At 34.9% G+C, this 13,979-nt stretch overlaps 1 protein-coding gene and 1 long non-coding RNA gene across 2 annotated transcripts; one reads left to right on the top strand and one right to left on the bottom strand.

The window, feature by feature from the left end:
• The first annotated feature begins 3,032 nt into the window (after window positions 1-3,032).
• Window positions 3,033-4,640, top strand: LOC148874599 (uncharacterized). The gene is made up of 4 exons (XR_016113169.1): window positions 3,033-3,304; window positions 3,469-3,539; window positions 3,690-3,743; window positions 3,869-4,640. It is a non-coding gene; the product is annotated as an uncharacterized LOC148874599 (long non-coding RNA).
• Window positions 4,641-6,250: 1,610 nt separating this feature from the next.
• Window positions 6,251-13,080, bottom strand: LOC148874598 (chloroplast envelope quinone oxidoreductase homolog). The gene is made up of 4 exons (XM_088965910.1): window positions 12,943-13,080; window positions 11,864-12,005; window positions 9,886-9,977; window positions 6,251-7,342 (listed from the first exon to the last, which is right to left on the bottom strand). Exons 1-4 carry the CDS (start codon window positions 13,006-13,008, stop codon window positions 6,647-6,649), a joined length of 996 nt encoding a protein of 331 aa, XP_088822036.1. The 5' UTR covers window positions 13,009-13,080; the 3' UTR covers window positions 6,251-6,646.
• Between the last annotated feature and the right edge of the window lie 899 nt (window positions 13,081-13,979).

Below are 13,979 nucleotides of genomic sequence, written 5' to 3'. Positions count from 1 at the left end.
ATTATTTTTAATAAATAATTATTATTTAATAAATAATAATAAATTATTGTTAATTACTTAATAAATAATTGTTTTTTCATATTATCTATCTGTATTCTATTTTATTTATTTTACTTTACTAATGATTAAATGTTATAATTAAATTAATCTATAAATTAATTTTTTTATAATTAAATTAATCTAAGCTCAAGCTTAAGTTTTAAGACTTCAAGTTGGGCTTTGGTTGATCCTCAGCCTGACCCAACCTCCTAAGAGCAATGTGAAATTAGTAATTAGACTAAACCAAAACTAAGCACAGCCCATGCATACATTATTTTTGGGTTTTTAATTATTTTTAAATAAAAATTGTTAATATTGAACCCAAATGAGCTATGAGGGATGAGTTATCCCTTAGCATAATGAATCAAAAACATAAAAGATCTCATGCCAGATTTTAATAGTATATTAACGATTTTATAGGTTGTGTAACCCAAAACCTTGGCCACACCCTAAGCATAATAATATTTGTCTAGGCTTGGGATAAGGACAAGCTCACATGTAGTTAGGGCAAGGTGAGGAATCCACTCCCCCATCCTTGGTTAGGTATCGCTATCAATCGTTGTCTTTGATAAGGAATTTTTCATCATTGACCCAATGTTGAGTACGCATTAGGATGGGGAACATTGCCATCCCTATTCATATTCAAATCTTCTTAATTGGTTAATTGTCTAAAACTATAATTTGAAACCTAATAACTAAAATTAATAAAAATATTAAATTTTAGCAAATTTTATCAAGAAACTATCAAATTTTAAGAAATTAATAAAAATTAAAATACATTATAACAACAACAACAACAAAAACAACAATAATGATAATAATAATAATAATTTATTAAAAGTAATAAAATAAACCACTTGCATTTCATATAAAAATTAATAATGACCTAATTAAAAATGTCATAAGACTCCTACTTAGGGATGGTCATTTATAACTTAACCCAAACCTATCTAGACCTACAAATTTTTGAGCTTAAGCAACTATTTTCTTCTGAGCTTGGTTTAATTTAGATCTACACCAACCCCACACATAATACAAACAATAGGATTGTAAACAACTTGAGTTTAGATTAAATTCAATTGTATCTACATCCACATTTGATTATGAAATCTTTAGATCCATATTTGCATATGATTATTATCTTAGCTTTGGATCATATTCAGATTTAATACGCAACCATCTTATTATGTTTAAAATGACCCAAAAAATTAAAAAAAAATTAAGAAAACAAATTATTTTAAAAGTATATATGCATAATAAATGTATTAAGTATAAAATACAAAAATTATTAATATAATTAATCCAAATTACTAAATTATTAAAATAAAGATTGATTATTTTAAACGACATAGCATTCCTTCCTTATAATAGTTATCGGTTTCCGTTATTTCACTTTTCGTTGACAAACTATGTGTATTGCATAGGTCCCTGCTTGTAAAACATAAACTAGCAAATTGAAATGTTTTTAATTAGAGTATTAAGGAAATCAAATAGATAAATGGTAGTGAGAAAGAATGACCATGCCACACAACATGTCCTATTATATATATTTGATTGGATTCGAATTGAGGTATATCTAGATCCGATTTGATCCGAAGATCTAGTCAGATCTCACATATGATGATTCGAATATAAATCCATTAAGGAAAGTCGGATATCTGAGTGGATCCAATTTTAATAGGTTGCGGTTACAAAAATTTCTTAATTAGTGTTTAAATTTCTTATTTTTATTACTATTTATTAAGTTTATATTTTAAGTGAAATTGAAAGATTTTTAATTAACATTTTTAAGAAAACCAAATTTCTTAACTTTTATTAACTATTATAAGATAAATCTATTTTAAATTTTACTAAGTTTTATTAATAATTATTACTATAATATTTTAGAAATAGGATTGAAATCAGAATCATCTATTCCTAATGCTTGCTTGGTTTAGTTGGAAATTGGAATTGGATTCTGATTGTTGTTGTTTGGTTCATTTTGAGTTAGAAATTGGAATCAACTATTTTTTATTTATTTTGTATTAGTCTATTTATTATTTTATTACATTTTATTTTCTTATTAGTTTATTAATATTTTGTCATTTTTTTTATTTTAAAATTAATTACTTTAATTATATTATTTCAATATTAATTATATAATTTTATTATTATTATATTATGAATATTATTATTACTTTAATATTATATTATTTTATTAAAATTATATTTTGGGAGGGGGGGTTGTCATGTATTCTTTACTCCTTAAAACTCTTGAATAGGAATTCCATTCCCTACGGGCCTAAAATATATATCCAACATCTCTCTCTCATTAACATACTCTTAATTGTGGCTCTTTATAATATATTTTGTCTTTCACTCTCTCTCTCTCTTAATAATATAATGTATTGATAGTAGTGTAAAACTTTATTAGTAACAATGATTATTTATTTATAATTTTTAAATCAAAAGAAAATAAGAAAATGCCAAAAAGGAAAAAATAGGCTGCTATATATATATCGCGCGGTGTTCTTTCTTGAGGTAAAGAATGTTGTTAGGAAAATTTCATCGTGTTCCAACCACCCTTCGAATATTATTGAATATACGGAAGTTAATGTGCTCAAGAGAAATCAAAATATTCATGAGTTGGCACTTAATCTTGAATAAAATCCCCACCAAGAAAAAAATTATTTGAAAGGGGATTGAACATTGATCAGGCCTGCCTCTTTTGGTTAAGATGAAGATAGAAACTACATTTTAGTCAAATGCAGCATCCTTTGTATGGAGATCGGGCGTGAGCCTGAAATAGGACAAATGATGGAACCAAATTGGGATCGATCTCCTAAATTGGTGGATCATGACCTTGAAGAACGTGAATTATCCATTGGTTCCATGAGAAAGTAATTATAATATTCTAGTTCCTATAAAAAAATAGAAATGAGAGAAGTTTTAATAATAAAAACTATGACCCTCGAAATATACTTTATAAAAGCAAAGAGGTTCATTACGAAATACATCAAGTAAGGCCATGTTTGGTTCGCTGTCATTGATTTCATTCTTTTAATGCTTGCAATTCTGTAAAAGAATGAACAAGAATGAATAAGATGTAGGTGTTTGGATATTCATTTTTTGTCATAGAACTCATTCTTCCGAGAATGAAATTTGAGCCATGGCAAAAATTTGTGGCACGAAAATTCTTTCTTTCTTTCTATTTTTTTTTCGTTCGAGCTCGAGCCCTCTCGACTTTCAGTTAATCCTTGTACCTCTCTCTCTCTCTCTATACAAGGTAAACCTCCGTCCCTCTCTCTCTCTATACAAGGTAAACCCCCATCCCTCTCTCTCTCTGTACAAGGTAAACCCTCGTGCCCCTCTCTCTACTAAGGTATCTCGATTTGTTGAAGTCTATAAAATGTAAAACTAATCGGCTCTCTCTCTCTCTCTCTGTACAAGGTAACGGTGAGATCGATCTCGACCTGTTGAAGTCCTAAAGCTAAGAACGATTCAAAGAGTTCAAATCCAAGGTAAACTCTCTCTCTCTCTCTCTCTCTCTCTTCGTCTTCTTCTTCTTCTTCTTTTTCATTTCCTTCTCAAGCTGTGCATAGAAGATGGATACCTCCTCCTCCTCCTCCTCCTTCTTCTTCTTCTTCTTACTCTGTTTTTTCCCCTTTTAGGTTGACCACCGATATCACCCCTATAAGCATTAAAAGAAAGCATCATCGATTAAGGTATTTGATCAATTTTTGTCTCTTCATTATTTTCCTTATTGGTATTTGTGTGTTCAAATTTTTATGAAATTTATACATTTTTTTAAGTATAAATTGTTGTTGTTATTTTCCTTATTCCTTTACAGAATACTTTGACTTCACCATGAACAACCATAAACCCATACTGGAGCAAGTTCATGAACTACAGGTGATAGTCATTAAAATTCGATCCCTTGACATTATTCTTCCTGAATCTTTCCAAGTGGAGCAATCATTGCCAAAGTTCCACCCTCTTGGAAGGATTACAAGGAGAAGCTTCTACACAAGGCTGAAGAAATTACCTTGGAGCAAATTCAGCAACACCTTCGTATTGAAGAAGAGTATCGGATTAGAGACAGTAGGGATAAGACCCTGGCCGGTATGTTGAACTCTAAGGTCAATTTTGTGGAAAACGAATCGAAGAAGACTAACCCTACATTACAAGTAAAGAAGAAGGATGGGAACTTCAAGAAGAGCAGCAATAAGAAAGGATCTTGCTATGTTTGTGGAAAGAAGAGGAATTATGCCCGAGTCTGCCGACATTGGAAAGGTGGAACCAAGTCTACAAACATGATAGAATACAATCTAGTGGCCATGATTATTGAAGTCAACATGGTAGAATCGTCTTCTAGATGGTGGTTTGATTCAGGTGCCACAGTCCATGTTTGCAAGGACAAGTCCTTGTTCAAGACATATGAAGAAGTGACTAATGGCCAGGAGCTACATATGGGAAACCAAACATGTGCCAAAGTTGCTGGAAGAGGTAGCGTAGAATTGAACTTCACATCTGGAAAGACATTGACTCTCCTTAATGTTCTCTATGCTCCTGACATTAGAAAGAACTTTGTCTCAGTAAATCTTGTCTGTAAGAGGGGATTCAAAGTTGTCTTTGAATCTGACAAACTAATCCTATCCAAGAATGGGATGTTTGTTGGAAAGGGTTATAGTGTTAGATAGTCTTTGTATGCCCTTAGCTTCAATCAGAATGATGTACTTTCGACATTTATTATAAATGAATAAAATGCATATTTGATTCATGTTCTTGTGGTTTGTTTCTATGTTATACCATTAAACTGGACACTTAATGAGACTCGTGTTAGTTTAGAATGTTCACAGCCGGTGGGTCGGTTTGGGGGGACCTATCCTAATAAGGCTGGCACTAATGTGCCACCAAATCGGTTGGGGTGGCCTGTCTCAGCCACTAGGGTGAGACCCAAGGCACATGTAGTGTAGGATTAATTGAATCTTTGAATCGAACCAGATTTTCAGTATTGCCCTAGACCTTGGAGATTAATGGGCAAAACTGGAAAGTTACACCTAACCCCTAGACTCGATTATGATACTGCACTAGGTGTCAGATTGGATTTTCTTTGGTGTACCAATCAGTGATATCATTAGCGGGGGTCAAAACTTGAGTATGTTGGGACAGTTTGAGAATTCATCTGAGTGGGTGATCATAGTTACAGGATCAGCCCCTTTGTCGGACAAAGGTAATGATCAGGGATGCACTCTCTCTGATGGAAACCAAGACTGCCGGCAACCGATTTCAATCATTGAGATTTGTTTTGCAAAATATATTTTATATGAGATATAAAAATATATATATTACGGTTTCTAAAATGTTTGCAAAATGTTTTAATTCCCAGGATCCATATAAACGGAGAGGTCCTTTCTTGTCGGGCAGTGTTTGATCATTATGGGCTGAGAGTTTAAGTGTAAGGTCACTAAGGGTAATACCTGATGGGCTAATCTTGCATCTGCCCACAATCCCTAGGTTTTTATAAGGTGACTTGGCCCAGGGACCACTTAATGTAAGTGTTGGGCCCAATAGAAGCCCATGTGATGGGTTTCAGGGGGTGCACTGTCCACAACAGTATATTCGGCTAGGCCTTGTAATTTTGATGCCTTATGTGGGCTAAATGGGTTCTACTCTATGGTATGCATTGCAAGGGACCATTTTGGTAGGGTTCTAAATTTAAAGGCATATTCTGTTGGTGTAACTTTTGTTAACCTTGCCGAAGCGTGGGCTTCTTGGGAAGCTTACAATGTTGCCCTCATCTTTCATTATTTGCCTCTTACCATTGAGGGAGATTCCAAGCTTGTCATTAATTGTTTGCTTTAAAAAGTAAATCCTCTGTGGAGATTAAGGAACATCATTGAGGAGTGGCATCGTCTTGGTGTGCAAATGAATCATAATATCAAGTACTGTCATGTTTATTGTAAAGCCAATCAAGTGGCAAATTGATTAACTCATCAGGTAGTTAGTCATTGATCTTTATCTTTTAATGATCTTCAATGAAACCTAGCATTCATAAAAAATGATGAAAATGCAATCGTGGGCATTAAGCATTAAAGCGTACGTGAAATAGAAAACACACTCCAAACGATATTGTGAGTGTTTGGAATCGATGCCATTTTCTGAAAAAGTGTGGTCTGAAGCAATGCAAAAATCAATGTTTTCTTAGAAAAAAGCTCGTTGCTGCAAGTGGTGCAATGATGTGGCATCACCTTGGATGTTGGATAATATGACCAATGCTGGAAATGGTTCTACAACACTGGTACCAAATAAAACCAATGCTATTTTCCTAGAAAACAACCTATGTGGCAGCACTGTTTCCAAACAAAAAATAAGCACTTACAACTCACACATGCCCAATATCGCTTTTATGAGAAAACGGTGTGGTGTTCGCAGCACCAATGCCAAACACCTACATTAGTTATCTATTGCAGCATTTACAAATTAACCCCACTAAGCTCCACTAGTGAGTATTTTAATTCTTACTGGATAATTAACTTATTTGAAACACTGAACATTTTCCATTTAGGGCCCAGGATAATCTAAAAAGAAAATAATTGCCAAAGAATCGTGAACACGAGGGTCCAACTTATGGCTCCAAGATGATCTTTCCAGTAGCATGGCCATCAATACACTTAGCCAAAGCATCTTCAGCATTACTCAGTGGATATTTGAAGTCCACCAGTGTCTTAAGCTTCCCTTCCTTCATCAGACCAACCAAAAACTCCAAGTTTTCTTTCTTGGCACATACAAACATTGGGATAAGCTGCTTCTTGGAGAAGGTCAGCCTCTTGAACACAAAGGTCAGCAGAGCACTAGGGCCGGGAGTGAGATCTATAACCTTCCCATTCTCGCTCAAATTCGGCTCAAAGGTAGACCAAGGAATACCTGTTGCACAGTGGATTACTGCATCATATTTCCTACCAGAAGGGCTCCTCAATGCTGCCCCATCTGTGGTTTTATAGTCGAGAACTTCATCTGCTCCTAAGTTTTTGATCAGCTCAATGTTTCGAGCCCCACAAGTTGCTGTGACATGTGCATTCCCAAGCTTTGCCAGTTGAACAGCATAGTGGCCTACACCACCTGAGGCAGCAGTGACTAGAATGTTTGCTGGTTTGCCACTGCTGCTGCCATCAAGCTTGATCCCGGCACAGATGGTGAGGGCCTGGTGTGCGGTAAGGGCAGCCATGGGTAGGCCTGCAGCTTCAGCTGCTGACACTTCCGGAGCCCTCTTTGCTGTCAAGGTCTTGTGAGCCACAACAAAATCAGCTAGACCACCTCCAACCTGCAATTCAACAATAAATTGACCACATTAAGAATGCTAATGCTTTCTCTCACACATAAGAGACCTATATGTAATTAAGCATGCAATCCCATAAGAATCAATGAAATTCCATTAAGTTTAGACAATCCCCAGATGTGTGAGAGATCATTATCCCAAGATAAGGAAGCCCATTCCCTTGAGTCCCAAAAGTCATTTCAAATGTCAAATATGGAAATTAAGTTATTTTCTCGAGGTGCAAAACCAGCAGTTTATGATGGAATTTACTATTTTTATTTTCAAAAAAAAAATGAAGAATGGTAGAAATTGAAGTTTTCACCATTGAAGTGGTAAAAAAGTAGATGAAATATTTTTTCACCACTTTTAATTTACGTTGAACTATAAATATAATTTAGCCCTAGGAGGACAATTAATTAAGTTCGATGTTGGGATTCATTTAATTGGAAACTCTATGGGATTTCAAACTAGGTGTGATGTTGTTAGATAGTTTTGTATGCCCTTAGCTTCAATCAAAATTGATGTACTTTATGAGTTTATTGTAAATGAATAAAAGTACATATTTGATTCATGTTCCCTTGGTTTGTTTCTGTGTATTACCCTTAAACTAGACACTTATTGAGACTCGTGTTAGTTTAGAATGTTCACAGCCAGTGGGTCGGTCTGGGGAGACCTATCCTGACAAGGCTGACACTGTGGTGCCACCAAGTCGGTTGGGGTGGCTTGTCTCAGCTACCGGGGTGAGACCCTAGGCGCATACAGTGTGGGATTAATTAAATCTTTGAACTGGACCAGATTTCCAGTATTGCCTTGGACCTTGGAGATTGATGAGCAAAACTGGAAAGTTCACCCGACCCCTAGACTCGATTATGATACTGCACTAGGTATCGGATCGGACTGTCTTTGATGTACCAATCAGTGAGATCCTTAGCGGGGGTCAAAACCTGGGTATGTTGGGACAATCCGAGAATTCATCTGAGTGGGTAATCATAGTGACAGGATCAGCCCCTTTGTTGGACAAAGGTAATGATCGGGGATGCACTCTCACTGTTGGAAACCAAGACTGTCGGCAACTGATTTCAACCGTTGAAATTTGTTTTGCAAAATATATTTTATATGAGATATAAAAGTATATATATTATGGTTTCTAAAATGTTTGCAAAAGGTTTTAATTCCCGGGATCCATATAAGTGGAGAGTGCAACACTGTTCCTTGCAGCCGAGGGAGAGGTCCTCTCTTGTCGGGCAGTGTAAGATCATTATGGGCTGAGAGGTTAAGTGTAAGACCATTGAGGATAATACCTGATGGGCTAATCTTGCATCTGCCCACAGTCCCTGGGTGTTACAAGGTGGCTTGGCCCAGGGACCACTTAGGGTAAGTGTTGGGCCCATAGAGCCCATTTGATGGGTTTTAGGGGGTGCATTGTCTTTAACAGTGTATTCGACCAGGCCTTGTAACAAAGGCTGGGCCGAACCCATGTGGCTGATGTGTAGATCAATGCTTGGGTCCCACGCCATACAAGGAAGCCCAACTGGGCAGCAGTTAGCAAGGTTAAGTGAGCACATAAGCTTAATGGGCCTAAAGCCCATTTCGAACTGGGCTATTAATTTAGTTAATTAAAGGGGCGAATTCTGAGATGGATTAGCAGTTAGGATAGGGTCTTAATCCTATCCACTCAGAGAGTCCAGATCTGAATGTGATTCAGATCTAGAAACCTCCTAATAAGATTATGATAAAGCTAATCTAATCTGCAGATAAGATAAGGGTTTATCCTTATCATTAGAAGAGAAGGCTGATCCAAATATGATTTGGATAAGCACCTCCTAATGGGATTAGGAGCTGATCTTTTCAAGTTAACAAAATGAAGGAGGGGGCGGCAGCCTTGAGAGAGACCAAGAAACACATCAGATCCTCTTTAGTGTTGAAATCAAGAAGAGAGAATTCTGCACCCTGCGAATACTCTCTTGCTGCCTCCCTGCTCTTGCCGCCCTGTTTGCCAGTTCGATCTCCAACTGTGGGAGAAGTCAAGATTGGATCTTGACATCAATTCTTTGAGAAATGATTGAAAAGGGAGCTGTGCTCACGTTCCATCCTGCTGTTTCTTGCGAAGGACAGAGTTCTTGGGGAAGAACACTACTGATTCTGCTCCATCCTGCACTGCGCCATCTTCAGTGGGAGCAGTCTTTGGATCATTCCTTGGGCGTGAACACCTTCGTTGGGAGATATTGATTCTCCGTATCAGGTATCATTCTCTCCCATTCCTTTTGGTTCAGATCTGGTTCAGTTTAAGGTTCAAGATTTATCCTTGAAAATGTGATTTTCTAAATAGGGAATGTGATTCCCAGTTGAAGGGAGAAAAAAATTTTTGAAATTCGCCCCTTATTCCGCAATCTTTGGGCATCCATGTGATGGATCTCTCAACCCTTCAGATGTGAACTATCTAGCTAGTAGCAGTGGCTCCTGACCTACCCAAATTTATGCCCTCCCCAACAGGCCAACACACACAGAGTTACAGGTACAAATAGAGAAAAGAAGTGTTGAGAGCTCACAGAAAAGCCAAGCATGGCTACAACTTTGTCACCAGCTTTGAGATCCTTGACTCCAGACCCAACATCTACCACTTCTCCTGCTACATCTGTAGCTGTTGCATTAAAGATACATGTAAGCGAAGTTTCAAAATGCCTCTCATTCTAGAATTTGAATTTAAAGAACTAAAAAACCGACTCTGAAAGCAAGCAACTCCTGAAATTTTGAATCAAGTCAAGATGACACTACTTCACTCTAACAAAGTAACAAATTAGTTCAAAATGTTGTCTTGTTTGTCCAAGAAAATAAGGATATATGTAGGAAATGATTTAAGTACTCGTAATTTAACAATGAATATGGCAATAAATAGAACTGAATATATACCGAAACAGAAATCATGTAGCCAACCCCATAATTGGGATAATCATCTTAGGTGATATGGATTGAAGAATGAAATTTGACATTTATATTTCAAAACCAATCCTACAATAACATTAAATAAAGTTTAGAAAGGCATTATGGAAAATTCTAGGCAATACCATGAATAAAATATATATATATATATATATATATATATATATATATATATATTTCACAACTTTATTAAGGAGATCAAGGTAAAGAACCTTGAATTGAATACGAGGCTCCCCCAAGTGATCATGTACTGAATGTCTTGGTTTTGAATTGACAGGAACAAATTTGTCATGGCATCCCAGCTAATGTCTAGTGATTCAAATCTAATCAATCCTAATTTCACATGACTTCTTGGACTAGATTCCTATATATATATATATTATATATATGACAGCATTTAGATTTTGATCGAGGGCATGCATTGGCCAAAATTTTGGTATTATTTCCCATTGTAGATAACCATATGGAATTTAGGCCATGTTTGGGAGTGCTTAAAAATAAGTGCTTATTTGGGCCATTAAGCACTTATTGGTATTTGGGAAATAAGCTTGAAATAATTGATTATTTGAAAAATAAGAGCTTATTTTTTCAGCCCAAGTTTCCAGTTTTTTTAACTGCTTATACAATAAGCACTTATTCAAAATTTTTTTCTTCCAAAATTATCCCTAGTTGAATTTTAAAATACCACTTATAAAATTATCCCTAGTTGAATTTTATAAAAGTACTTTTATGAAAGAACTTTTACGAAAGCACTTTTCTAAAAGTATTTTTATGAAAGCACTTTTATAAAAGTATTTTTATGAAAGTATTTTTACAAAAATACTTTTAAAACACTTTCATGAAAGTACTTTTATGAAAGCACTTTTACGAAATCACTTCTTTGAAAGCATTTCTATGAAAACACTAGCACTTTATAAAAGTACACTTACCAAAGCACTTTTATGAAAGTACTTTTATGAAAATACTTTTATGAAAGTATTTTTATAAAATCTCTTTTATGAAAGTGCTTTGGTAAGTGTACTTTTATGAAAGTACTTTTACAAAAGCACTTTTATGAAAGTACTTTTATAAAAACACTTTTATGAAAGTACTTTTATGAAAACGCTTTTACGAAAGCACTTTTTTGAAAGTACTTTTATAAAAGTGTTTGTAAAAATGCTTTCATAAAAATACCTTCTTAAAAGTGCTTTTGTAAAGTGCTTTCATAAAAAGTAGTTTTGTAAAAGTGCTTTCATAAATTCAAAGAGTATATTTTGAAAATTTGAAAAAAAATGAAGGACAAAATAGTTTCAAATGCTTATTAGAGAAAAAGACTACCAAATGTCCAATATAAAATAAGTGCTTATTTTAAAAAATAAACACTTAAAAAAGTTGGATGCCAACGGCAGATAAGTGCTTATTTGAACAAGCACTTATTCAATAGGCATTTATTTCTAACTTAAGTACTCCTAAACATAGCCTTAGCATATCGGAATTCTAAAGATTCAGCAATTTGAAATAGGGTGCATGGAATACAAAGATATATAACACCCTGTCAAGATGAGTAATTCAATGACAGTATACAAACATAAAATCTTCTAGACATACCAGGTATGAATGGGAACTTGCATGGCAAAAATGGTCGCGCCATGCCTTTCTTAATTTTGTAATCAGCAGGATTTAGACTTGCTGCTTCCATCCTTAACAAAACTTCATCTTTCTTTGGAGAAGGAACTGGAACTTCCGCGTACTACAACAAATGGATTAACATCAGTTAAAAGACCACCAAATCTCATTAACAGGGTCAGTCTTTTTGTACTATCTTATGAAGTATCCAAATAATGCTATTAATGTGAAAAATAACTTCTAATATAAGAAACCGGATTCAGTCAGTGCGGCCTGTTCGAGCTGTCTTTATAACCTTGCATTGAGAATATCTCCCCCATTAAATAAATCACATAACTTACAGAGATATTCCCAATATAAGGCTGTTCAAACGGGTCTTGCACTGATGGAAGCTGATCTTCTAATATAACAACCTAATAAAAGAATTCATTCCAATATGCTCTTCTTTTCTCAAATCACTTCATATATAAATGTTCAAGTAATGAGCTAAGAGGATGCAGTTAATTCAAAACATGCATTAGAAATCATCCCAATCAGCTGCTATATATCAAGCAATCTTTTTATATCAATAAAAATAAATGGCCATGGGGCTTAAAAGTGTTTGGCTTGAGATAATAATGTTTTCAAAAGCGAGTACTCCTACCAAATGCTCAAAAAAACCTTTTTAGCTAAATGCTGTTTTCCACTGCCAAAAGCTCAAAAGCAAAAGTTTATCCAAACATTATATTCCTTGTCTTGTTCATGATAAGCTCCTATACACACCATAAAACTCTTAAATACTAAATATCAAATCGATCTTTAGTTTTTAACGGTGTATCTGTAATTTCGATTCAACTTTGTAATTTAAAAATTTTCTTTTCAAACATGTATGTTTCTTCATTCAACTTATTCTCATTATCAGCCATTAGAGTTTATCTAGCTTATGCAATAAACATAAATGCTCAATCCAAATTAATAGACATTAACATGCACACTCAAAAATCCAAAGCAACAGAAACAAAACCCAATAAAACTTAAACATGAAAAAGGCCAAAAGAGAAAGGAATTTAATATATATTCACCCGTAAACCAGTAGCTCCATCACAATAACCTTCGTATCGAACAGCATGCATAGCTTTCTTGGCCATATCCAGAGAAAGGAATAATACCAGCTTTCCAGAGAGCAGGGATGGAAATTTGAGCCCAGTAGCAGGTTCCTCAAACACAGAGAGAACTGGTATCTTGTTCCTCCTATATATCAAGGTTGTACTATCGATTAAATTAATGAGAACATGGTTGGTCAAACGTTCATAGCCGAAGTCAGAACTTTTTTTTTTCAAATGCCATCTTCTCGTGTTCAAACTGTAACTAATTAATAATACAAGAACTCTGGGGGTGCCTCGTTTTGCTTCAACACGGGGGAAATGCAACTTAGTCACTGTTTGGTTTGATAGAAAATAAAATAGAAAATAGAACGTGGAGGGAAAGTTCTTAAGAGTGGAGTGCAATGCAAGCATTCAATAATTTCATTTTAAAATGAAATGTTTATACAAGATTATAGTTTTTGTTTGGTCATGGATATGGATAATAGATTCTTTTCGGTAGAAGAGGCCGGATGATGGAGTAACATGAATCAACATGACCTATGATTAATATATTGCCCGACCCATGTTGATTTCAATGGTGGTGATGGTGGAAAGGAAATATAGTTTTTTCTATTCAGGTCAATTACCTGAATGCACCCTGTACTATTATGTAACGTTTTTTATTATTTGTTATTTTTCTTTTTGTAATGGAAATTAGAAACAAATTCAGCTTGATCTGATCTATACATTATTTAAAGGCTTAGGGCCGCTTGTTGTTAAAATGAACATAAGCATACCTTTGTGATTTTTTATTTTTTATTTTTTCATTTTCTTTTAAATTTTTAAAAAGAACCAAATAAATGATGATAGGACAAATATTATCTGTACCAATTTGCATCCGACACATGGCCACCTACGAGGCCAGTCTCTCGTCTTTTCAAGGCCTCCAAGGGTATTCCCAAGATTTCTCCCCGGCCTTGATGATGAGGTGTTACTACCACAACCGAGCCTTGTTCGGCCACGTGGTCTCGGAC

The sequence above is a fragment of the Nelumbo lutea genome, chromosome 1 (assembly GCF_056320005.1).
Source record: "Nelumbo lutea isolate HS-2025 chromosome 1, American lotus-T2T, whole genome shotgun sequence".
Lineage (NCBI taxonomy): Eukaryota > Viridiplantae > Streptophyta > Magnoliopsida > Proteales > Nelumbonaceae > Nelumbo > Nelumbo lutea.
This window is presented reverse-complemented; position numbering and strand designations above follow the sequence as displayed.